The following is a 26,193-nucleotide window of genomic DNA, read 5'->3' as shown; positions in this document are numbered from 1 at the left end:
TGTCCTGCAGGGGCCCCACATTACCCGGTACCTTCTTTTTGCCCCCTGTGTATTTAAAAAAGGACTTCTTGTTGTCCTTGATCTGGGTCGCTCGTCCCAGTCCCATCTCCGCCTTGGCCTCCCTGACCCCCCCTGCAGCCCCGAGCAACTGCTGCTTCGGTCTAAACAGCCACTTAAGATGCACAGCATTAAGCGATGGGGACTCCATCAGTGGGAATCCAGGTGTTCAAGTGCTGCCTGCCATGGATTTCAGGGCTCCTTTGTTCCTTGCTACATTATGGCCCAGCGCCTCTTTTCTACTGGGGAAGTGCACTAAATGCACGAATCAAGAGTGCCCAGTTTGTTTTGGAGGCAACAAGTTCATGGTGCAGCTCACTCTGTATTGACTTACAATAAAGTCATAAGACCTCTAACTGGATTCTTTGCGCTGAACCTTGGCCTGCTCAGCAGTTCATGAGCTATGGGCAGGCTGTTTTACAGCACAGATAAGTCAGAGCTGCCTTTTAGCCCAAGAGTAAATGGCTGTCAGCCCTGCATAGGGCTCTGCATGCACATGGGGGGAAGAGAGAGTCACTGTATTAGGTCCCCAGACCTGCATACACCCAGCAGGACCTCGCCAACCCACTGCCATGGCCTCATCAGACCAGGTGGGGTTCATCCCAGTTGCTCTTGTATTGGCACCTTTCCTTAGAAGCCCTACTCAACCTGAAAGTCCCCAGCTGCAATAGCTTTCCTGCAGTGGGGCTGCAAAGAGGATGGAGCTGGACTGGTCTCAGTGGGGGCAGATGGCAGGACAAGGAGCAATGGGCTCAAGTTGCAGCAAGGGAAGTTGAGGTTGGATGGTAGGAAAAACTTTCTCACTAGAAGGGTGGTGAAGCACTGGAGCAGGTTACCCAGAGAGGTTGTGGGATCTCCATCCTTGCAGGTGTTTAAGACCCAGCTAAACAAAGCCCTGGCTGGGATGATGTAGTTGGGGCTGGTCCTGCTTGGAGCAGGGGTTGGACTGGATGACTCCCGAGGTCCCTTCCAACCCTCTGTTTCTGTGATTCCATGATGCTATGCCAGAGTCCTCCAACACCCCCTCAGTCACTCTGACCTCCAGACGATGAAACCTCACCTGAGTCCCTTGGATGTGCTACCTGGATTGCAGTAATCAGCTAGGCAGAAGGTGGGGCAGGGTGGCACCTTAGAGACTAATAGGCTTACAGAGGTAAGAGCTGTTGTCGGCAACAACCTACTTCATCAGATGCTAGAAACGGACCGGCAGAAAGAAAAAATTTCATAGGGAGGGGAAAGGGGCAGGGAAGGAAACACCACTAATGACACTGGTACAGGTTACCTTTAAACCACTCTAAGGCTGTGCAATGACAGGAGCTGTTAAAGTCAGAACAGTTTCTAAGCAGTGGCAGGTTAAGGCTAAGTGCTGCCCTTGACCTGCGAACTATGACTTGCCACTAAGGGGCCTGGCAAGAAGTGGCACAGCCTGGAGCCAGGACTCTCCCTCTCATCTGGGAGTGGAGCCCCATGGGTTCAGCAGTGCGAGCGTGGAGCCTGGAGATGCGTGCCTCCCTGGGCTCCATGTTCCCACCGTGCTCAATGCTAGAGAGCTCTCTCCCTCCCAGAAAAGGGGGGAAGCTGGGGAAGGGAGCCATGCCCTCTCCCGCAAAATTGTCCTGGCTAGGGGACAGCTGCCCAGATATGGGGCACAGACTTAGCACCCTGAAGAGAGGGCCATGTGACTGGCACACAGCCCAGGGGCGTGGATCAGATGTCCTGGGGTCCCTGGAGCCATCTGCATAGTGTCATGTGGGCTGGGGTCAGACCCACTGGGGGTGGTGGCGGTGTTGGAAAGGAGAGCTTGGGAGAGTGGAAGGTCTGTTGGGGTAGCGGGGCTGGAAACCGTTCATCCTGGGATGTTGGATGGCTGCAAATCAGTCACTTTTTCTTCATGGAGCAGACTTACAATACCTTAGCTCAAGCTAGGTGGAATGGCTCAAAAATAACCCTTGCCCAAAGTGGTGTAACTTGAAGAGTCTTGCCGGTACTTAGCACAGTAGAACACCATTTAATACGTGAATGCTCCCATTTGAGTGCCTTTAGAATGGTTTAAAGGTAACATGCAATACCACCCTAAGAGAGGTAGTAAGTGGGTTGATTAGATCAACTCCAGAAAGCACCTAGAGCCCCCCACAAACTCCAGCCCATCCTGAGACCCAAAGAAGGATCCCAAATGATGGCCTGAGATACAGATAAGAGCCATCACATTGTTACCCCCTGTAACTGCAGAGATCTTCCCAACCCAGGGCACTGCCTGGTACAGTATTAATGGTAATTATTGATTATGATGGGGTTCTGGGGCCCACACCATGGCAGAAACTGTACCAGTGGCCATGACATAAGGAAGGTAGGAGGTGGTTGCCATGTTCTGTTAGCTCAGTGCTGTTGGATCCAGCTTGAGTATCATCTGGGTGGAGACAGCCCCAGTAACCAGCATTTGGGGTATTACATACCAGCTTAAGGGCCAAGTTCTGCCCATAATGGGGGGACCTATATGGGGTGTATGGTGGGGGGAAGGGCCGTGTGGAGTGGTGCAGAGTGTGCACGTGTACCCAAAGCCAGCCTGGCAGCACAGGGCAGGCCAGCCCTGGGCAGACAGGGAAGTCTGCGTTGACCCGCACTTGCCAGCATGCAGCAGGGATGAGCTGGCAGCCCGGCTCCCACCCCAGCACTTGCTTCATATTACTATTCATCACAGTGATTTGCATAGATGTCTACCTGCTGCAGTCCGCAAGGACATTACAGTGATTTCCTGTGACTCCTCCCTGTGCTACTCTGTGCTAACGACACACGCCTGATCAAGCTGCTAGTGTAACAGCTCTAGATCCTTCCTACCCCTTCCCCAGTGAACCCGTGCACAGCTGGCAGAACCCGTGCACAGCTGGCAGAAGGGCTCCCAAGGTTCTGCTGTAATCCCTGTCTTGGGCCGGCTTCCCACTGTGTTGCTGTCTCCTCGGGGTACTCCAGGGGACAGGAGGGGCAACAGGAGCTCCCTGCCCCCTTGGGTAAGTGGCCAGTGTAGGCTGAGTAGGAAAGGGCCCCTGGAGTTAACCCCTTGAATGCCATGGACTCTGCAACTTCACATACAGCCATTAACTGGATTTGTCTCTCCTGCCCTTTCAAAGGGGAGGCTGGCAAGACAGGCCAGTTCCCCCTCCAACTACCGCTGCTGCCAGAATCACCCAGGACCATTTAGCATTTCATGGGGGAAGCAGGTGGCTGACCTGCACAGAGGGGAGGTGGGGGACTGCAACATGGCTCGATGTTGGTTGGAAGTGTTCATGCTGTTACCACTACAGGTACCCTGGCCTCTGGGCCCGTGACTCAGGCCACCTGAGCCAACCCGTGCCCTTTCACAGCTGGTCCCTAATTACAGCTGAGGTCAAGCCATTTGGCTTTCTGCTGTTTCAACTGCAAAACATATTTCCAGTGCTCAATTGCTCCTGGACCCAGAGACGAAAGGGTTTCCAAACTGCCCATTGCACACAAAAAAGTTCACAGTCATTTGTAGCCTGTCTCAAACCCAGTCACATGAGTGAGTGATCGAAGGATGATGGCAGGACTGACTGGGCAACCTGTGTGCTGGCAGGAATGAGCCCTGGGTCATGAAAGCACAGCAGCATTACTCCTATCTACTGCTGCCTTCAAAGCTACAGGGTTGCAGGAGACCAAGGTGAGGGGTGCAGGCACTGGGGGAATGTGTGCAGGGGTGGCTCTTGTAACACAAGCTATGCAGCCAAGGCCACAGGAATGACTGACCTGCTGGTAAAGACCTGTCAAAGAACATGACATAGCCAGTGAAGATCAGGCTGCTCTTGGGTGGAGCTGTTGGTTTAACTGGGTGCAGAAACAAGAAGTTTGTGCAGGCCGAGACTGGGTGCCGTGTTCTCTGAACAGCATTAAACACCGTCCGGGGCCCAGGGCTGTCACTGCGTCCTTCACCCTTCCCAGCTGAACCTTGCTGCTAGCTCCAGGGAGGGGATGCTTTGTGCAGGTATCAGCACAACACTGTTAACACCAGGGCTCCAGCTTGGCTTGTGACACACAGCTCTGATCTCCTGGCTTTTACCTTCACAACACAGGTGACCTACTTTGACCACCCCTGCCTTGCTCCATTACACGGTTTAATCTGAACTACTGCCCTAGGCTGGAACCAGGCCTGGCTCTGTGGCTGATATGCCTTTGCTCTTGGGAAAGCTGCCATAGGCCCTCTACAAACAAGCAGCTAGGGCCTTCACTTTGCATTTTGCTGGGGAAAAACAGCACGTTTGTGAGCAAGGGCCTTTAAACCCCATGGCAGTCCACAGACTGGGGCTGTCAGAGAGACAACCCCATGACTCATTCAAGTGGCAGCACTCTGGCTCTTCCCTGGAGGCTGCATCCTTGGGTCAGGGCTACACCAGACACTGCTTTGCTAACACTGAGTGCTCTGCCTGAGCCAGCCTGGCAGCAGAGCAACCAGGCCACTCCAGTATATCAGCAAAATTATTTTTTCTTTGACTCTATAATGGTTAAACTGCAATGAAAATGCCAACCTGATGATCTAGGACCAAGTTCTTTGCTAGTATTACTGGGAGAAGCCCCACGCTGTCTTGCCTGCTGCTGTGTCAGTTCATACCAGCAGAGAAAGGGGACTACTCTCAGAGCAGGATAGAAGCAAGGACAGATGGCTCCCTGCGCTGGCAGCTTGTCAGGACTGAATTAACTGCGCGAGATGCTAGATGGATGGTTAGGGGCAAAAATCTAACTCCCATCAGCTCGACATTAGGACTGTTCTAAGTATTGTGCTAACAAGTCACTAGTCTTGGAGACAATCCCACCTGAGTGCCAGGTGAGAAATGCTGTTTTCATCCCATTTCATTACAGCAAAGGGCTCCGGGCTGCCTTTGGACACATCACTGTAATTGAAGGCACATATATTCAATATATATATACACTTCAGTGCTTCCCTGAATCTTGGAAGTTCAGGCAATACTGACCCAACGTCAGGTCCCTCTGCAAGACTTCCTCATCTGAAGCCCATTGACTTGACAGTCAAGAAGCAATTTCAGAGGAAGGCCCAGGTCCCAGGAAAGCCTCTGGCCACACACCAGGCTACCATAAATGCTTCCACCTCAGGTATAAACTGGTTCTGACATGAGTGCAAATGGCAGCTTTTGTGGTGTTGAGAGGGGTTCAACGTGACTGGGGTTGCCAGCCCAGGGGGGTGGGAGAGAATGAAGGAAGCATTGTCAAGAGGAGGCTATTAGAGAAAACAGCCTTCTCATGTTGGTGGTTTAAATCATTGTGCACTTCTCCCAGTACCAATGGCAACCTTCATGCTTGCACTAAGAGGAGCAGGCTCTCAGCTGCAGCAGAATCTGTGTTTGCTTACACCAGACCCCTAATAGCCATTACATTGACCTTGCACATCTCCAGAGGGCCATGAGAACAGCCTGGCTTGGACAGAGGCACACGCATCCCCGCCAGCATGCCATGGGTGAGTTTTGCAGCTGGCCCCTGCCATCTGCCAATGGGTCCTCTGGTTTTCAGTTTAAGACAGGCAAAGGCATTGGCACTACTGTGAAGAAACCTTGCTGGCTATGTCATCTCGGCAAGTGCAGAAGCAGTTCTGAGGGGGAAATGGGAAGTGTTGCTGCCCCAAACTCCTACCATGCAACTGCCTCAAGATACTGGTGAGCTATGGAGTCAGGGGCAGCAAGGGAAGAACTCAGACTGAGTAGGGAGCATGTGTTACTCTCCTCCCCAGCTGCCAGCCACCCCACTCCACCCCCTGTAACTAGAAAGACTTATTCCCAACTTCTCACATGCATTCCTGCTCCTGAATCTCTGACTCCAGCCCAAATGAGGCAGCCAACAGCAGCTGGCCAGATGCAGCCATCTGGGTGCTGACCTGCCTCCCCACTCAGTCTGGGAACACTGGATTGCAAGGACCTGTCTCCTGGTTCCAGCGCATCTCGCTCCCAGGCTCCTACCTTCCCATCAGTGGTGACTGCAGCAAAGGTAGTAGAAGAGAAAGGTGCCCAGGCAACATCGCCCACAGCAGAGTTCAGGTCGTAGATGAACATTGGGGTCCTGAAAAGAAAGACCCAAGGAGAAGAGCTTATCTCTGTACACGCCACTGCCCCAAACCAATGACTTCCTGTAAGAGGGGCTGTGACCTCAGCCCCGGGGAGAAACACAGAACAGAGCAGCCTCTGGCGTCAGCAGTAGGAGGTGGAAAGTTTCTCTCCTGCCAAGGTCTTTGCATTACCCACTGGGGTGAAGGCAAAGCAGGCTGTTTCTCTCCCCTCCTCTGGAGGTTGCACTAAGGGCTACCCCAGCCGTCCCCCAGGTCACAGCACCATGGCTTATTCCAGAGACACTGGCCAGTGAGAAGAGCTGGAATTGGCCCACTTTCAAAACTTCAGTTTTCTGATTGCACCCAGATACGTGTCATTCACAGGCCTAGGATTTATTGCTCTCAAACTGTCTGTTCCTTCTGCCCTCCTTGTTCCTGGGTATCATAAGTCTTTTGGCCATGAGCTGCCTATGTGGATTTCAAGTCGCATTTTCCTGTAAATCTAAGCTGAAAACAGTGAACGTGCCTGCTTTTGTATCACTCAGGGGGCCCAGGTTTACTTTCATCAGTCTCAGGTTTTGGGACTCACAGGCTGCAGAAGGGGGGCTAGGAGCCCTGCGGGGCAACAGGGAGATCCAGCTAGTGAGAAAGGGAATGGAAAAGAGGAACCACTGGGTTTGAATAAAACCCTTCCAAGTCAGAAACAAACCTGAATCAGAGCCCTAAAACCCTGGCATGACTTTGGGAGACACCTGCCAGGGGCTTACAACACTGGTGCAGCTCTGCAGCACCCTGGAAGCAACAGTACGTTGTCCCAGTGGGTCAGGCATGGTCCAGACACAGACCCCATATACATACAATGTAGGTGCTCCCCATGTGTCCCCCAGGGGTTAAAGCTGACCACAAGAGACATAACCAACAAGTTTTACACCCTAGAAAATACTCCTCTGCTCCTGGGGTACAGGATGGGAGGTGGGAGGTCTCCAAACACCAGAGTGGTGGGAGGGGGACAGTGGTCAGTCTAATGTCCCTGCACTTAGCTCCTGTGTCTGCGTAGCCTGGGGCTGTCCCTGTCGGGGCAAAGATTCACGGGGAGGGGGATTCTGGTGCCCCTTTGAAGTCAGTGCCTGGGGCTGATGCTTGTAATCTCTCATCTCTCCCTGCAGTGGGCTCTTTGACTGACTCTCTGCCTTCCCAGCTGTGCCCCCATGGGCTGCCTGACAGTATGACTGCTCCAGTGGAAGGCAGCAGGTGGGTGGGGGTACTCCTAATGGGGAGGGATGGCTGATGTCAGGTAGCCAGGCCCAGCACCACATGGGTTGCTAGCCTCCTGCCCACATACTTGTACTGCAGGGCTCTGTTTTGACCTGGATAGCTCAGCTGCAGGCCAGAAGAGAGAGGCACGCTATAGCTTTCTGGCACTAGACTCACACGTGCAGCACTCCAGGAGCCTCTGCTGTTACTGCTGGAAGAGCTGCAGCTCTCAGTAAAAACCCAGAGAATGAGAGTCATTAGCAACGCGCCCAGCCAACAGCGATGTAAAGAACCCCAGATGCAAGCAGACCAGGCAGGCTGCACACCGTGTGCATTATTGCTTTTGCTGCAAGCTGGACTCCTGACCCACAGCCGTGAATGCTCAGCGCCCAGGTCAGGACGCAGCGAGACTTACTTGATAGTGTGGTCCCAGATCTTGACGGTCCAGTCAGAGCTGCAGGAGATGAAGACTTTCATGTGGAAAGGGTTCCAGCTCACGGCATCCACAGCCATGTGATGGGCATCAAATACGTCCAGGAACTGGCTTGAATAGGCCTTGGAACACTGCAAAGGAACCAGGAGCTGGGGTCAGGGACAGACGTGCCTCGGGAGTGCGGCAGGACCGTGTCTTGGCTCTGAGGGGCGCTTTTGGTCCTGGTACCTGCCGGGGATGGGGTGCATGGGGTCATGACTGTTTCTGCCAGGCATGTGGACACCCTGGCATTACCGTGCTAGGCAGCGGGGTCCCCCCCCACACCATCTGCTGCATCAGGGCTGCCTCCCATGCTGGCGCGGTGCAGCTGTGTTCACGCTGCGCTGCAGGAAGGGCTCAGTGGCACGGCTGAGTGTCAGCTTGCGTGGGGCAGTGCAGCCCCTGTGAGGATGCTGCGGCCTGGCGCAGGGCATTTGCAGCACTGATCTCCCTCAGGCATTTGGTTAGTGCATGTGATGCTTCTCCCCTGCAAGGTTTAGCCTGTACCTGGCAGAGAAATGAGCCTGGGTGGGAGAGAGCCTCAATTCATTCCCTTCTGCCTACGCTTGCCATTTCTGCTGTTGGATACACTGCAGCTGTGTGCCCTGCCCAGGGCTTACTGCCCTCTAGGAAAGCCAATTGCTAAAAAGCCAAGGGGGTGGGGGGGCAGTGAGGGGCACGCACTGCTAGTAACACCCAGGGAAAGCCTGCATCTGTTGAGGTCAATGTTAGATAGGGGCTTGCAAGGGAGAGCACAGACACAGTCCAGTGCTTCTGGGTGCCACGAAAAGTGATACTGCAATGCATGTGAGTGCAGCTGAGTGTCTTGGGAGCAGGCCTGGGGAACGGCTCCAGCTGGGCGTAGACCACGTGGTCTGTCCTCTGGTTCTCAGCCATGTGGATCTGGCAATCCTGCCCTCTAACCAGCACTCAGCCCCACTTGGTGTGATGCTGCTGGCAGCAACAGTGCTGTGGCCCCATGGCTCTGTTCTGCAGTCAGAGCTGCTCAGCGCAGTACCATCCTAGGTAGTACTGCAAAGCCCTTGCTGCTCTCTCCAACTGCCCATGTGTGAGGGGTGTCAGCCCAGTGTGTGTCGCTGCCAGGACACAAGGGATTTGCCAGCTACTAAACCAGAAGGCCCAGCCTGGGGCTCACAGTTTGACCACCTGGGTTGTGCCCCTGCCCTGCTGTGCAGTCACACGTGGTCCTGGGGAAATGCTTATTGGGTCACCTGGGCTTAAATGTTCCTGTTAGGCTGGCAGATGCTGCAAGTGCCCAGCACTGCTACGGCCTTGTTACCTAAGTACAGAGCGAGCGCTGAAGCTGAAGACCAAGCGTGGAGATGTTGGCTCTGTGCCGCAGCCTTTCTGCTTCTGTTGGTCCCTAATTCCACCAGGATAATCACACTGCTCCCACCTCACCAGAGACTGCAGGGCCCCCCAGGTCACTGCATCCAGGGGCTGCTCCATCGCCAAGTGAGGTCTATGTCAGGGGTGCTCAACCCCGGTGCCAGTCAACAGGGTGCCCACAGCCATAGTCCTGTGTGCTAGATTCAGCACTCAGGGTGATGCGAGGCCCAATCCCAGCACATAGGACTGACAGGAGACCGTGTAGGGCCCTGAACCTGTGTACAGAGTCTGGGGGATGCAGCGCGGGCCCTGGAACCCTGATCCTCGCACACAAGGCTGCCTAGGCGTGCTTCGGGCCTCCAGGCCCCCATCCTGGTGCCCAGAGCCCGACACAGGGTCCAGGACTCCATCCCAGCATGCAGGGCCAGGTCGGGGCGGCACGGGGTCCTGAGTCCCCAATCCCAGCAGGCAGGGTGGTACAGGGTCCCAATCCTGGCACGTGAGGCTAGGCGGGGGCAACTCAATCTGGATCAAGATGTGTGGGCCTGAATCCTCGGCTGCAGGGCCTGATGTAGCCCATGGACCGGCCCTGCACTATTCATCAGTCTGGCAGGGCCAAAGGCTGAGCACCACTGGTCCAGGCAGGCTTCTCACTCACTGACTAGGTCCCGGGGGCACAAAGCAATGCATGGGCCAGCAGAGCTTCCAGTGCGTCAGTGCATGCATGGATGGCTCCAAGGTGCCCAGCGGCAGGGCCAACTTGTCCCAGGCAAGGGTGGCTTTAGCCTGCATGTAAGTGCTGCTGTGAGTGCCAGGAGGTAGACTGCCCAGGGCATGACTCTCTTAACCCCAGAAGACTTTAAAATGCTTCAAGACTGGTTGCTCTCTAAACCCGGTCTCTGTTTACCTAGTCTGTGGAGAATGAAAGTGGGAGAGGCGCTGGGGGTCCCGAGAGCAGGGGAACTCACTGCCCAAGATGAGTGGTTGTTCCTTAAGGAGACAATACTCAAGGCCCAAGGGGTGACCATCCCAACAAGAAGCAAGGGGGGCAGGAGTGCCCGAAAGCCCCCCTGGCTCACCAAGGGCGTCTGGAAATGCCTGATTGCCAAAAAGGCGACGTACACCCAGTGGAAGGGGGGAGCTATCTCCAAAGAGGAGTATACCTCCTCTGATCCGGCCCGTAGGGGGGCTGTCAGGAAAGCTAAGGTGGACATAGAGCTAGGACGAGCGTCCAAGATCAAAGATAATAAAAAGTCCTTTATCAAATATAGAGGGAGGATGAATAAAGCACCAGGAAACATGGGGACCCTGCAAGATCCTCTGGGCAATCTGGTGGTTGCGCCAGAGGAGAAAGCAGACCTCTTTAACCAATTCTTCACCTCCGTTTTCTTGTGCAGGGACCGGGACTTCCCCACCGGGAAGCAAGACAGACTCGAGGGGAACGCCTCCAGACCTCAGGTTGGGGAGGATCGGGTTAGAGAGCTTCTGGAGGGGCTGCATGTGTTCAAATCAGCGGGTCCAGATGCTCTCCCCCCCAGGGTGTTGAGGGAGCTAGCAGGGGTTATTGCAGGGCCCTTGGCACGGCTTTACGAGCGCTCGTGGTGCTCGGGCCAGGTGCTGACTGATTGGAAGGTAGCCAACATGGTCCCCATCTTTAAACAAGGGAGGAGGGAGAACCGGGCAACTATAGGCCCATCAGTCTTACCTCAATCCTAGGGAAACTCTTTGAGAAGATCCTCAAGGAGCACATCTGCGATGGGCCGGCCTCAGAGATGATGCTCAAGGGCAACCCGCACGGTGTCATTAGGGGCAGGTCATGTCAGACCAACCTGATTGCCTTTTATGATCAGGTCACAAAGGCAATGGATGCAGGTGTCGCCATGGACGTAGTCTTTCTGCACTTCAGCAAGACCTTTGACACCGTCTCCCACCCCATCCTCATTAAGAAATTGGGCGACTGTGGCACTGATGCCTACAGTCAGATGGATTGCAGGTTGGCTGAAGGGTCGCGCTCAGAGGGTGGTGGTGGACGGGTCATATTCGACCTGGGGGAAGTGGGCAGCAGAGTCCCCCAGGGCTCGGTCCTTGGGCCCGCACTGTTCAATCTCTTTATCAGTGATTTGGATGATGGGTTGAAAAGCAATCTGTTTAAATTTGCTGATGATACCGAAATTTGGGGTGAGGTGAGCACGCTAGTAGGGAGGGAAAAACTGCAGCAAGACCTGGATAGGTTACAAGGGTGGGCTAGCAAAAACAGGATGTGTTTCAATACTGACAAGTGCAGGGCACTGCACAGGGGCAACAGTAACTAGCAGCACACTTATAAGACGGGAAACTCCCTTCTTGAGAGCATGGAGGCGGAAAGGGATCTTGGAGTCATTACTGACTCCAAGATGAACATGAGCCGGCAATGCGAGGTCACGGTTTGTAGGGCTAGCTGGACTGTGTCGTGCACCCACAGATGCATCTCAAGTAGAGCCAGGGAGGTGATCCTCCCCCTCTATGCGGCACCGGTCAGGCCGCAGCTGGAGTACTGCGTCCAGTTCTGGGTGCCGCAGTGCAGGAGGGATGTGGACAGCATGGAGAGGGTCCAGAGGAGGCCACTCGTATGGTCGGGGGCAGCAGGGCAGGCCCTACGGGGAGAGGCTACGGGACCTGATCCTGTTCGGCCTTCACAAGAGAAGGCTGAGGGGGGACCTGGTGACTGTCTATAAACTCACTAGTGGGGACCAGAAGGGTTTGGGGGAGACACTGTTTCCCCGAGCGCCCCCCAGCATGGCAAGGAATAACGGCCACAGGCTGTTGGAGAGGAGGTTTAGATCAGACATCCGCAAGAACGACTTCACGGTCAGGGCGGCTAGGAGCTGGAACCAGCTTCCAAGGGAAGCGGTGCTGGCTCCTACCCTGGGGGGCTTTAAGAAGAGGCTTGATGCCTACCTGGGTGGAGTCATTTGAGCCCAGTTTTTCTCCTGCCCAGGCCGGGGGTTGGACTTGCAGATCTACAAGGTCCCTTCAACCCCACTTCTATGATTCTATGGAAGGCAATGCCATGAACAGCCTCCAACCACATCCCGCATGGTGAAATTGCCCCAGGCCCCCTGGGGACAGGTGCTCCAGCAGCCCCGATCCCACCCATAGCTGGTCCTAACACCACTTGGGGAAATGACCCAACAGCAAGGGGGTCGGCCAGTCAGGCTCCAGCTGGCAAGGGCTCAGTGGGTGGGAGCTTGGAGAACCCAACCTGCAGCATGCGGGAAGAGCCCATCTTGCCCACAAGCATCCCTAGAGCTACCACCCATTGTGGCACAGAGATCATAAATGCTGACCCACTCTGGGGCACTGGTGGCAGCCTGCAAAGTGCTCAGTTTCTGTGTCAGGCTCTGCTCCCTTCTGAAGCACTGGATTTCAGGGTCAATATTCCCCTCGTCTGGTCACGTCATGCTCAGTGACAAAGGGCCAAATGCTGCCCAGCTTTGTGCTGGGTGGAAACAAGATGTTGGAAGCCTCTTCTCTCCCACACACTTGCACCAGGGCAGGAGGTGCCTGTAGTTAGGCATCGGGCTCTTTCAAGCTCTGGCCAGCAGAGCCAGAGACAGGAGATGGCCCCAAGCGGACTGGCCCACGTTGCCCTGCTTGCATCTGAAAGCTGGCACTGGAGACCACCCTGCGGCACCTTTCGTTGCAGTCAGCAGGCCTTTGTTGTATGGTCTCCTCGGGCCCCAGAGCCTGTCAGCCCAGGGCTCTGTTCTGTCCAAGTCAGGTGCATGAAGTTGCAGCATTGCCCAAAGACAGCTTCATGTTCCTTCTGCATTTCAAGGCCCCGCTCAGAGGAATCACGCCGGTCTGCCTGCTCCATCCTAGGCTGGAGTTTACAAAGAGGGGGTCAAGAGCCATCTGTTCAGCTGATCCAAAGTTGCAGGGCCCGCCCCTCCTTTGCCCGAGCAGGTGGAACTTTGTCCATCGCCCACTGTGAGGAGGTGCTCGGCCAGCAACAGGCTGAGACCTAGCTGCAGGTAATCAGCAGTTAAGAGCCTGCCTGGCTGGAAGCCTGGGGGCCAGCTGTAACGAATGACCGGCAAACGAGAGTGGGGCCGCAGACAGTGTTAACAGCTGCAGGGCTGGAGAGCCAGGGAGAAAGGAGGCTGGCATACCAAGGGAGAAGCCTGGAGTCAGGGTCACACCTCTGCTTCTCCCTCATCTGCCTTTCCTGGAGGTGGGGAACTGCAGCTTTAAGGGGCTCTTGTAAGATCTGGATCTACCTGAGCCACCTTAGGAGCTCCTGTTACGCAAGGCAGCTCTGGATACAGCTGCAGAAGTGAACCCCGGTTATCTTTGCTAGACCCCTTGGCTCTGGCTGATTTCTGAACAGTGCCCAGTGTGCGTGTGCGGTAGGGAGCAGAGTGATTCGTGCCCCGGCCCAGAGGGAGGGACCCCAGGTCCTTCAGTACTTGCAGTCCTGGTAGAAGTCGCTTCACATAAGATGATGCTTGATGACAACTTTCCAGAGGGGACTATGATGTGGCTGCCTGCAGCACTAGGGGACCGCTCGGTGGCCCAGGAGTTCCCTTCTAGCCCTGTATCCAATGCTCTGATGCTTATGCACCTCTACACCAGTTTCCTCATCCAAACAGCCAGGGGGTAATGCCTCTCCAGACACATGCACACAGAGGGGCCCTGGCATGCATCTCTATCAACAACTAACTCAATCAGAGCTACATAGTATAAGCTTTCATAAGCAGTAGACTTACGTCACCAGATGCTATCTGAAGTAAGCCCACTGCTTTCGGAAGCTCGTGCCATGCATCTGATTTAGTCTATAAGATGCAAACTTACCCTGCTTTCTCCCTGACTTCAGACTGTCACAGCTAACTACTTCTCTCATTAATGCCTGGGATCTTTTTCTGGAAATTAAACTGCTTGCTTTCTTGTTTCACTGCACAGACCCCTCATATTGCCATGCACCACGTGTGCAAGCGGTGCAGGTTGGATGCCCAATGCAATCAGCTTAGGCCTGCTGAAGCGTTAAGGGAATGGGAGACTTGCAAAGCAAAGGCTGGCTGCACAGGCAGCGGTCCATCGGGACTCTGCAGCTTAGCGCTGTCCATGCCGCGGGATGATCACCGTCTGCGTTCTGACTGGTCTTTGCCCTCGCATTGCCTTTGTATGCCAGTAGTGATTAAGGTTATTCATACTACAGTATCTCCATGAAGTCCCCTGCTTGAGGTCAGCTGCAGGAATATGGCACCTGCCCCAAAAGGATTGCTGAGCTCTGGGAGATGAACGTTGCTGAATCACCTCCCTTTGCAGATCAGGCTCATCAGACGTTTGCTACTACTGTCCAAGTGCCACGTCCCTGAGACACCGGGCCTGCAGTCATTATCCTGCAGCAGTCTGCTGTGACGGTGCATGCTGTAGCAATGCTCCCTAACTGCTGGTGCTTCATCAGAAGGGAGGAGAGGGGAGGGGGGAAACGCGTGTATTTGGCTTAGTTTTGAAAGCAGCTCTGCTGCGGAGAGGCAAGCAGGACATGGGTAATTTGACAAGTGAAAGAAGCTGCTTTCTTCGACTGTCGGCGCGAGTTATTGACTTGAAAGACCTTTAATGTCTTGTGGCTTTAATCAAGAAGCATCCTGGCCAGCGGCTGTCTGGATCCCACGATATTAATATTCAGAGGACTATTTTTAAGGCTTTCTCTAGACAGAATTGGGCACAGTTTTGATCAGAGGACACTGCAGCCATCATGGAGGGAGGCTGCGGTGAGCTCAGTGTCTTGTCCTCAGGCTGGCTGGCTGGAGTACGTGAGGCTGACCCAAGGCTTGATTGCCAGGCTCAGAAAGGAAAGGAATATAATGGTTGTAGCTGAGACTGGCTCCAGCTTTCAAGGACCAGCCTGTCTCTTCAAGACCCCAGGGCTTCCTTCGGGGTTGGGATGCTAAAAGGAGCCCTTGGCTACATGCCCAGCAGGTCCCTGCCCTTCAGCCTGGCCCCATCACAGAGGGGGAGCAGAGGCTGTTCACTGTCCCTCTTGCAGCCCCCTCCATGCTGTCTTTCCCACTAAGCCCAGGTGGAAACTCTCTGTGCTCCACTTCAGAAGGGAAAAGGGGGTCTGGAAGGCAGAGCTGTACCTGGCTTCCCTGCAGACCATAGCGCCCCCGCGCCTGTCTGCTTCGAGGGACGTAACAGAACCTCGGGCAGATTTCACAGGGTGCCCGCCGCACCTGGCCCTTGTCGGCAAAGACCTGGCACAGTCATCACAAGCATGGGGCCCTTTAACTGATTCTGGAGCTTCGTGACAGACCTGAAGCAGCAGAGGAGGGCTGCCTGGCTGCTTAAAGGGGCTGGTGTGACCTAAGAACACAGGGAACTACATTTATGTTTAACACCTGCAAGGGGTGAGAAACTGGAGTACCTGAGAAGAGGCTGAACGCATGAGTCGTGAGAGACCTGGGGTACACAAGGGACCAAGGGGGAGAAGGGGGTGCAGATCCCTACAAAAACCCAGGCAAAGATGAGGCCTGGGGGATCCCCTGCTTATCACCTATGAAGACCTGCAGATCTCCCAAGAGGCTTTCTGAATACCTGGCTCCAAGAAGATGCTCTGTCCTCAGGATTACGTAAAATCTACGCAAGGCTTTCTCGTGTCTTTTTGGCTTGTTATTTTGCATTTTAAGTGAGGATAAGTGGTGCATGCTGTCACTGCGTCTTACTGGGCTGTGCCTTAGCTTAGGCAGAGTGTTTCTGTTGTTCTTTGTGGCATACTTGAAATTGCAAATTGCTGTGCTCAATAAATGCTTTCTTCAGAGAACGGACTATTCTTTCTCAAGCATTCACGAATTCGGTGCCACTACGTAATGTGAAGTCTGGTAACACCCCTACCAAGAGACAAGCTGTCTTGCAAGGGTGACCACACAGGGCAGAGATTCAGAGAAACAGAGACAGAAGAGACCAGTAATAAGTTTACAAGGCCTTACCATTCACAATGCTGATCCCACTGACTTTAAAGGGAGCGAAGGAGCTGTGCGCCTTGCCAGCTCAGGCCCACAGCTCCCAGGCAGCATCCGTTCCTAACGGGGAAGTCAGAATCATTTTAAAGGGACCGTAGCCATTGGAAAAAAATGTCAAGTGGAAATGTGAAATCTGCCTGAGGTTTTGTTACAGACTAAATTTAAACTTTTCCATTCTGCTTAGCTCCTCAAGCCTTTCCCTTCACTTGTTCATCTGGATAATTACACATGGGGAATGTGTATTATAAGCTGAGCTAAACACCTCCCCCACTGAATACTGTGACATCTGATCATAGGCACAGAAGTTTTAAAGCTAACTCAGACTCCAGAGCCGGGGATGGCAGCATCTGTCTGAAGCCTTGAATGCTGCCTGAGGTGTGCTTGGGATATTTTTCTCCTATTGAAGGAGAGATAAATGTGTTCTCTGGAAGCCAGCAGAGCTGTTATGATGGTCAAACAAGGAACCTGTCTAATGCAGCATGGCACATGATAACAAGGCAGCTGGCGAGAGGGACGTGAGGCAGTGCAGTGGGATACGGAGAGGTCTGGAGACTTCTGAGGCTGCAGCATGTGTTTGTAAAGCTGGCCGGCAGCACTCCAGCCTGCACCGAACAACACCAACCTGGCACAAAACCATCCCTCTTCTCCCTGCCCAGGTGATGGATGGATGGCTACCAAGACACTAATAATTCTGCTGGGTTTTACTGGGTTGCTGATGGAAGTGCTGTGTATCAGCTTAATGTAAAAACCAATAAAGGGATATTTTTCCCATAAGAGGCTCATAATAGGCTGAAAACGGGGCTCTGCCATGCTGACAGACTCAGCCAGGCAGGGATGGCACTTTTTTTAAACCCACTGGAACCTAAAGGGTTCAGAGAGATTCGTTAGGAACAAGATACTAAGGTGCTTCCTGGGTTTTTGCTTTGTGCTTTCTCAGGCAGTGAGGAGCTTTTGTCATTCTCTCTCCTCCCAGGTATTTGGAGGCCACTGAAACCTTACAGTGCCCAGCAGCAATGCCCTCAAACATGACGGGCTGCCTGTATGCGCTAGCTCCCTCGCTGGAAGCAGGGCACCCAAATCTGCTTAGCACTGGGGTGCGCGCTGCCGACGAGGCTGCCCCAGTGGTGCAGAGCCCTGAGGTAGCTCAGGGAGCCCAGGACATGTTTGAGGGCACCACTGCTGGGCACAGTAGGTTTGCAGCCGTGGCGCGACTTACCAAGAGCGCTGCCATTTCCCATTGACTGCCCATTGGCTAGGAACTGCTGCTGTCCAAAGGATTTACAGCCGCAATTGGGGTTTCAAAGCCTTGCTCTGAACCGTCCGGGTCTGTGCATCTCCAACTCGCCTTCCACACCAATCGGAGCAATTCATAAACAGCCAGCAAGGAGGCTGTTTGGAGCCATGGGTTCATATGAATGCAGGAGCAGTTTGTCCTCTATGTAAAAGGGCAGTAGATAGGCCTGTGTGTAATTAAGATAATGATGTCTTGGCTTCAGAAATGCTATTAACCAGGCTATTTTCTGAAATTCACTGTAATTGTGCCACAGCTAAAAAATTAACATATTATCATGCTGTTTGTTGGCAAGTTCTATCCCTCCGGATAGAAAAATGCCTTTCTGAAATTTTCTTCTCAAATCCCTGTAATAAATGATTAATCTATAGCTCTGTCCCTGCAGAGAACAGCTTTCTGCTCAGCTCCCGACTTGAAGTCTAGCCCCTCCTTTCAGTCAAAACTCAGGTGGCAAAGTCACCTTAGGGAAGCCCCCGGGCAGCTCACTGGACATGTGCTTCTCTGTCCGGCAGAGAGAAGGAAAACAGGCCACCGCCCCGATGTGAACCATTTCATAGAGATGGGGCTCCAGCCTTCTGGGGCAGAAGCAGTGCAGCCCAGCTACTTAGGCCGTGTGTTGTAATAAAAAGGGCTTACTTAGCACACAAACATAAAGCACGGGAAAGTGAACAAAAGCTTATAAAATGTTCCAGCCATCCAAAATGGTAATGACTGATGGAAAGAGAGATTGAATCCATCCGAAGAACACAGCCCTTGGACTACCTCAGCAGGCTGGGTTGTGGTCGTGTCTGGGGAACTAGGAACCAGTGGACCAGTATGGGCGTGCTGGAAGTGAGGCCTTGTGGTGAATGAAATGGGTGTACGAAATCCCCCTTTTTGGGATCCTCAGAGAGAAAGACTGCATAAGAGGGGATTCACAACTAAGGGATACTTGGGGGTGAGGGGCGACCGTCACTCTGCATCATCCAGAGACACTGTCCCTCATTCATCAACCTCAAAGATCAGCACGTCATCGGGACTCCATGCCTCAGCACGGCAATGGGGACGCCCTCCCCATCCAGCAGCACAGCAGCCGCTAGGAGCCCAGCCGAAACCCCGAGACCTGCCTTGTTTCTCTTTCCCCGCGATGTTCCTTTCCGCCCTGTTACCCGCGTCCTGTTAGCTCTTTCTCCCCCTTTCTCCCCCATCTCTTCCTCTCTCTCAACTTTCCACAGAGTACACTGCACAGCCGGATGGGGTGAGCTGGCCCATCTAGCTCTGCCCACCCGGAGGAGGGCTGGCAAAGGAAAGGCAGACACTGTCCTAGACAGGGGTACTGGGCCAGAGTCCAGGGTAACTGCTCTTGTGGCTGATCCGCAAGCCCCAGACAACCTTCTGCCCTGGGAATATCTACAGAAAGCCACATTGCTTCCCCCCTTGTACTAGTTGTCCTTGCCGAAACAGAGGAAGGGACCATCGTTCAGAAGTTAAGGTTGAGCAATGCAACGTTCCTCTCCAGCAGGAAGGACTGCTTGGCACAGTAAGAGATTTTAACCAAGAGCCTTGTCCCCCTGCTTTACCTGTCGAATGTTTGGGGGGTTAAGTCTTGTGTTGTGTCGAGGCTGACTCCGTAGTTTTGCTAAGAGGTTGGACAATGGGCTTATACAGGATGGATTGGATAGAGATGATCCTGCTGACTCAGGCAGGTGGTGGGACTAGACCTCAAGAGGTCCCTTCCAACCCTGCTTTTCTGTAAGGCTATGATTCTGTGGACAAGTGTCTTTGAAAGGCTGATTACATAACCATCCCGTCCCTTTCCAAGTGCTCCTTCTTTGGATTCTCTTTCCTGTCTCAGAATCAAGGCACTGAATACATTTCCAGACTCTGCCGGGAGCTGCCCGCTGTGCCGGTCACTGTAACTAAGCAGGCTCTGTTCTGCATGTGATGCTCCAAGCCCTTCTTAGCTTTCTAAAACTAATGCAGGCGGGGTCGTATTAGTATTTATTCCATCAAAATGAACACAACAGGACCATACATAGAGGCCAGCATTTTGGAGAGGCTGACCAGATAAATGCGAAGCTGCCAGGATAGCGGTGTACATGCTCTGCTGAAAGTTAGCACACAACACTAAAGACTGAATCTCCAGTCCAGCTAACTATTGAAGGCTTAAATACTTCACGAGAGCAAAACTGCAATCTCCACAGCACCCTTGCAAGGCAGGCATTGCTGTCCCCATGTTACACAGGAGCCCTGAGAAGGCTGGAGCACAGCAACAGAGGACACTGCACTGGAGCATGCTTGCTTTCTTGACATATGGCTCCCCTTCCCCAAGGCTTGAGAGCACAACAGCTGCTCAGCACAGAGCTGTTTGTGCCGCCGGCAGGGCACTGAGAAGGGGCGTGCTGTAGTATAGTACCCCGAGTGCCTTTGTTCTACCATCCATACAGAGCTAGAGGTCCATGCCCAAACTGAAGGGCCTCTGGCAGACCCCCAAAGCCATGGGAGACTCCATGCCTTCATCACAAGGGGACTGGGAGCAAGCAATGAGTTCCTCGTTCTGGGACTGGCTTTCAGGGGACAGGGTGCTGCACCCAGTGGGGCTCCAGACAGGTAGTGCACGGACCTGAGTGCACTACTAGGACTGAGCCTGCTGGGAAAATCATTTGGATGACAACAACCCGACAGGAAATTCAGCAGTGATGGGATGTAAAACACAGCCTTTACCTTGTAGATCTTCCCCTCTTCAGTGCCAACGAGGAATAAGTAATCAATCTTCTTGTGGAAATCAAACGACGTTCCACAGCCTGGTTGAGAAGGGGAGAGTGGTCAGTCAGGGAGGTGTCATACTGCCTGGTTGCAGATATCACTTCTGAACTTCTTAGCAGATTGACTAGAGGTCCCAAGTGAGAATAGGGCCTCACTGCAATGGAAATGCCTACTAAGATAGCACCTGCTCCAGAGCCACAATCAGCTGAGACAGGGTAGACAAAGGGCAAGAGCAGAAATAAACGCCCAAAAGAAGGGAAGTGATTTGGAGAAGTTCACCCAGCAGGTCAGCAGCAGAAGCCAGGTCTCCAGGTCCCTTTCCAACCCCCTGTCCACACTGCCTCTCAGACTGGTTACAAGACTCAACAAAGAGGAGCAACCAGCTGAAGCAGGAAAGTTAAGCTTGGGTATACAGGTCCCTGCAAGCGGCAGCCTGATATTCTAATGCACGCCACACGTGTGGCTGCCGGTAAAAACTCAGTCTCTACAAAAGGTAATGGTGCAAACTGGACAACAGGTATAGAAAGACACCTTGAAAGCTTCCAGCTGACAAGAAAGAAGGACAGACAACCCCCTAGCTCCAAACACAACTGCATCCAAAGCGCCTGCTAAACAGACTGCAGAGGCTAAGAGAAGCTCTGGCAGCACAAATGTCCAGGTTTTCTGCCGCTGCATTTCTATAGCCAGTAACTAGGACTCCTTTTCTCTCTCTGGGGTCAGATTCTAGCCAGAAAATGCAAATCCTTTTACCAAGAGCCTTTCAAACAAGGATGCTTCAGACCTCATCTTTAACTGTTCCTCACATCTTGAAGGCTATGGACAAGTATAACACTAAGCCATTTTAAAAGCAGGCAGGGGTGAGGCAGGAGTTACCCACATCAGTTGAATCTATAGGGCTGTTTTGTCTGTCTGCACCTAAGAAAGAAGAGTGAAGCTAAACTGCTGTATCTCCCAAAGTCTTTCACTCCAGTTTAAAGTTTACAAAGTTCAGGGTCCATTTACAGGAAAACAGACAGGACAGCTGAAACATTACAATGCTCAGCTCTAAAACACTATCATTTCAATTGTTTTAATGGCTTGTCTATCTACATGTAAGATTTCGGATTCTAGCCCAGACCCAACCTGCTCTTTCCTACGAGATATGACAATACTTCTAGGGATTCCCGGGTGGCCCTGGGAGGTCAGACACCCCTCCCTGAAAGCACTGTCCATCACAGGGGCGGGCAAAATACGGCCCATGGGCAACATCCAACCTGCCCAGCCATTTCGTCCAGCTCACAGGCACCCACCAACTCATTGCTGGGCCCAGCCCGTGCGCCTCACTCCCACTCTCGTGCGTGGAAGGGCCCAGCCCAGCCAGCATGTGGCTTCCCGGAGGGGCTGTTGCTGCCACTGCTGCAGCTGCGGGGGGATGTGCTCAGCTTCCCCGGTGGCCAGTGGCTTGTCCTCGTCTCCCTGCTGCAGCGCTTGCTCTGGGCGGGGGAGCGGGAGCTACAGCCAGGCAGGAGCGTAGAGTGTGGGGCTGGCGGGAGTGTGGAGGCCATGCCCAGGGGGGCAATGGGAGTGCAGAGCTGAGGTGGGCTAGGTGTGGGCAGGTTGGGGAGTATGGAGACCCCCACCACATTCCACCCCAGGGTGCACAGCCCCCACTGCCGGCAGCAGCAGCAGGTGGCAGGTGCTTGGGGAGCTCGTGGCCCGTGCAGGCACTGCTGTCTGGCGGTGCACAGCTCCAGCCAGCACTGCCCTTGGTGGCAAGAAGCACAGCCAGGCTGGCCCACCTCTATCACCTGGGGCTCTCTGCAGTGCATGTGCAGCTCCTCGCGCTCCACCAGGGAAGCCCCATGTGATGGAGCCAGTTGCCTTCCCCACCCCCTGCTGTGCAGGTCCTGGGACTCTGCCCGGAAGCGGTGTGCTGGCTGGGCCAGGCCTTTCCGTGCACAAGGGTGGGAGCAAGGGGCGCAGGCTAGGTGAGGTATCATTAGTTGGTGGGGTCTGGTGGCTGGAGGAAATTGCCTGGTGGGCTGCATCCAGCCCACAGGCCATATTTTGCCCACCCCTGGTCTAAATACTATTCACCAAAAACTTGCTTTCTTCCAAAGATGTAGTATCAATTAAGTCAATTAAAGCTCTTTTTAAGAATAAACTCCTAGCCATGGCTTCTCCTGCTTGAGGAGGAACAGAGAAGAAAACTCATATGACACATTTCCATCTTTAGTTCTTCGACACTCAGGCTGGATTCAGACGTGCGGGCATGTGCATTTTGTGATGCCACAAATCTCTTTGCCGCACCACAAACAACACATGTTGCATGTTTAACATGTTGCAGGTTAAACTGTGCCCAACGCTGCTAATTTTCAGTGCTTGGGCAAAATTTGCTACCAGGATTTCCCAGGAGCAAAAAATAAACCCTAACAAAAAAACAGCACAAAGCACGTCAAAGTGCAGCGTGCTGGGACAAATGCAGAGATGGGGGAGCAACCAGTCTAGGGCTGCCTGCTCCCTTGTCTCTGCGTGCTGCAAAGCCCCTGTTCTGGGACACACTGCGCCCCTGCCAGCCACTTCCCAGCTGGCGGGGGCACTGTGCCACCTCGAGACAGGAGCAGGCAGCCCTGGGCTGGCTGCTCCTTTGTCTGTGTGTCCCAGAGTGAGGGCTCTGCATGTGGGGCCTCCATCTCCAGGCACGCTGCACCCTGGACAGCCGCAGAGCAGCTGGAGCAGTGTGCCTTGAGGCAGGGAAGCAGACAGACAGCCCAGGGAGCTCGGCTGGCTGCTCCTCTGTCTCCACATGCCGCTCCTTGACTAGCTGCAGACCACATGAGCAGGGGCATGCACTGCAGCACAAAGTAGCAGCACAAATTTCTGTGTGTTTGTGCTGCTGCAAACACATGCCCCTGCTCATGTGGACGTGGCCTCAGATAGCATGGTAGTGGGCTAGAAGCTAAATGGAATAGCGGGATGGTGTGCTTCAAGGAAGAGATGCTTCACCAGGATGACTTTATTAACACGAAAGAGTCTACTCTCCCTTCATCCCCTTCCGGAGAGCTGAGACCCAAGGGTGCTGTGTCTTTTGTGAAAAGGAGGCACCAGTCATTGCTGCTTGTAGGTCATTGAGGCCTCTTATGTTGCACTCTGGAGGCAGAACGCTTCAGCCCTCGGGAAACGCCTTCCACAACTTCATGTGAAAATTCAGAACAGCGACTCTTGATGAAGTAGGATTGAGAGGAAATGTCCTCCACGCTAATGTACATGCTAACACAGGTAGGGGAAGCTGCACATCACCATGGCAGATGGTAGGCATGGATTAATGACAGGCCCTAGGAGTCTATGGGTTGTCAGTGAGGTGTGACATTCACATTTTTTGGGAAAAGACAAAGCCATCCTGCCTGCTCTCAAGGCTCAAAGACGTGCAGAAGATCAAGAGTTACAACCTCCATAGGTAGAAATTACAGTGGCAACAAGCATGTTAGAAAACAGGTTTTAAGGAGGTGCCTGAAGCCACACAGAGAGGGTTCTTGGCACACAGGATGAGGGAGGCTGTTCAAGCAGACAGAGGGATGTAAGAGGCAAAGCATGGGATGGGAAGAGTGACAAAAGGAGAGCCTTACAGGCTTATAGGGAGTATATTTAACAGTAGGCCGTGGCTTTTTCCCCAGCATTGAAAGCAAGTAGCACAACCTTAGAGAAACAGCCCATAAGCATATGGAACTCAGGGAAAGCAAAGTGCAAACTGCTTCAGCTTCCAAGCACCAATCTGGAGCCTGATGAAATGGGACCTCGGAGGGTGCTGCTGTGGTATTTTTACTGCTGGACACTTGTCATCCTCCATAACACTGAAGCATAAAATCCTTGGAAGTTGGTTCCATGGCACCGTTAACAAATAGCAAACAGGCCACAGAGAATTTCGCAAGTGAGCTGGGATGAAGTCCAGCTATTTTATACGCTGACCTGCCCTCACTACAGAGTAGTACAGAGCGGTCCACAGAACATTAATGTGGAAAGAGGACAGTTCTTCTGCAAACTCTGGCTCTATCTTCACTGTCAAAAAATAAATTAAAACTAAAAAAGCCTGCAGGAGAGCTAGTTCAGGCTGTGAGATCCTAATGGAGACCAGGCACCTCTTATTTTCATTTAAATGTGTCAGTCCAGGTCAGCCCCCTACCATTGTAAGGTTGAAAGCTGACCTTGATTTGCTACATCAAGACAAAATTGATCTGAGTGCTTTGTCTGCAGGAGACTGAGTGAGAAGCTTATCTCACTGCTCACAGGACAGGGCAGTGAAGACATGGCCTGAGCCTCAACCCTTCAACCAGGCTAGTGACCAGCACTACACAGTGATTCTTCGTATATATTGACTAACATGCAAGAAAAGCCACTTTCCTTCACAAGTCTCTCCCCAGGACCACCCCCTTCCAAGCCCGTTCTCTCCTCTAATGTGTGTGAATGATTGATTAGAGGCTCTGTGTTGGTAATTATCAGGGTGGTAAGGACTTGGGCTCTTACCAATTGTGTGCAGCTGCAGTCCCTCTGGCCCCTCTATTGTTGCTCCCTCTACCACCAGCTTGATGACATCTGTATGAACCAGCTCATTCTGCAGGCAGAGGAGAGAGACTGGGGATTAATAACAGTTTTTGTGGCAACAATACTGTGACATCCCTCGCTTGGAAATGGCATGATTGGGCAAGGAATTTTAAAAAGTTGTGCAGAAAGTTGTTTAATGTTTCATGCCACCAACTGGCAGCTTGCTAGCTGAGAGCTAATGAGAGCTCCCCCTCTCTTTCCCAGGAAATTGATACTTTCACACTCACCCACTGTAGAAGGTGCACACACCTGGCTTAGACACACTGGAGTCTTGGGTCAAAGTTTTTGAGGTTTGAACCCTATTATTTAGGCATCTATGTGGCCTGATTTGTTTTCAGAAGTCCTGGCCATGGGCTGGGCCAGATGGTTTTGGTATCTCTTGAACTCAGGTCCGAGGAATTTTAGACTGAATATTCAGGGGGGAAAAAGGGCACTCGAAATGAGCAGCTTTGGAGAACTTAGGCAACATGGGGAGGAGAGTGCTCATGTCATGACAATCAGCAGATCACACTTCACTTTCTGTAACCCAGGATACAGGAAAAGAGAACTTCAGGCCCCTGTCACACGTTACATATACCACACAATTCAATGGTTAATCAGGCAATAAATTTAGATTGGAAACACATGCCAAATACGACTGGCCACATGTGCAAAGTAATTACTGTGCAATTAACTGGTTAATCGCACAGTAGGTTTAGACACAGTCAAAGTAATGATCACACCATAGAAATGTCCATCCAGCTCCAAAAAGAGCCAAGCAGCTACAAATGTGTAATGACTCTATAGATGGTTTCTAGTCAGCTTTAACGTGAGCATGTGGCAGGTCCTTCGGTTGCTACTCATCCAACACTAGAGTCATGCTGTGGTGGCAAGCAAAGAGGAGGGGACACCTACCTTGGTCATTCCTGTCCTTTACAGTTTTCCTGTTATTATAAATGCAGCTTGCAGCCTAGCACTCAACTGCTGAGAATCAAGTGCCAGGCAGACACAGCTGGGTGCTTGCGTCGGGGATGAATGCCGCATGTTATGATCTGCATTATCATAACTCCTTTCAGGCCTAGCCAGCAACCAGAAGTCCACTGGACTAGGCCCTGGACAAACCCCGAACAAGGAAGTGCAAGCCCCAAAGAGCGTACAATCTAAGCATGGGACAGGTGGCAGACAGACGGGGTGGGGGGTACAAGGAAACAGTGAATGGGTACAATGGTTGAGCATATATTCAGGGATTAGAATATTTTTGCATAATAGGAGCTGGTAGGGAATGTGGGAATACCCTGGGGCGAGGGGAGGAGATAAAAGAACAAAGAATTAAAGACTAAATTAAGGAGCACCCTGGGTGAGGATTGTATGTTTTCAGGCAATTTTTAGATTTTTCAGTGGA

The 26,193-nt window shown here is 52.9% G+C and overlaps 1 protein-coding gene across 1 annotated transcript in view; it reads right to left on the bottom strand.

Annotated features, from left to right (window-relative positions):
* Positions 1-26,193, bottom strand: part of DNAI1 (dynein axonemal intermediate chain 1) — a 215,699-nt gene that overhangs the window by 71,500 nt on the left and 118,006 nt on the right. Inside the window, exons 14-17 of the mRNA XM_019531683.1 lie at positions 24,735-24,822; positions 20,193-20,272; positions 7,788-7,936; positions 6,033-6,132 (exon numbers count right to left, since the gene is read on the bottom strand). Of these exons, the coding sequence (XP_019387228.1) occupies positions 6,033-6,132; positions 7,788-7,936; positions 20,193-20,272; positions 24,735-24,822 (417 nt within the window). The remainder of the gene's footprint in view (positions 1-6,032; positions 6,133-7,787; positions 7,937-20,192; positions 20,273-24,734; positions 24,823-26,193) is intronic.

Source organism: Crocodylus porosus, unplaced genomic scaffold, assembly GCF_001723895.1.
Source record: "Crocodylus porosus isolate Cpor-Errol unplaced genomic scaffold, CroPor_comp1, whole genome shotgun sequence".
Lineage (NCBI taxonomy): Eukaryota > Metazoa > Chordata > Crocodylia > Crocodylidae > Crocodylus > Crocodylus porosus.
Note: the sequence above shows the minus strand (reverse complement) of the source record. Positions and strands in the feature narration are given on the sequence as shown.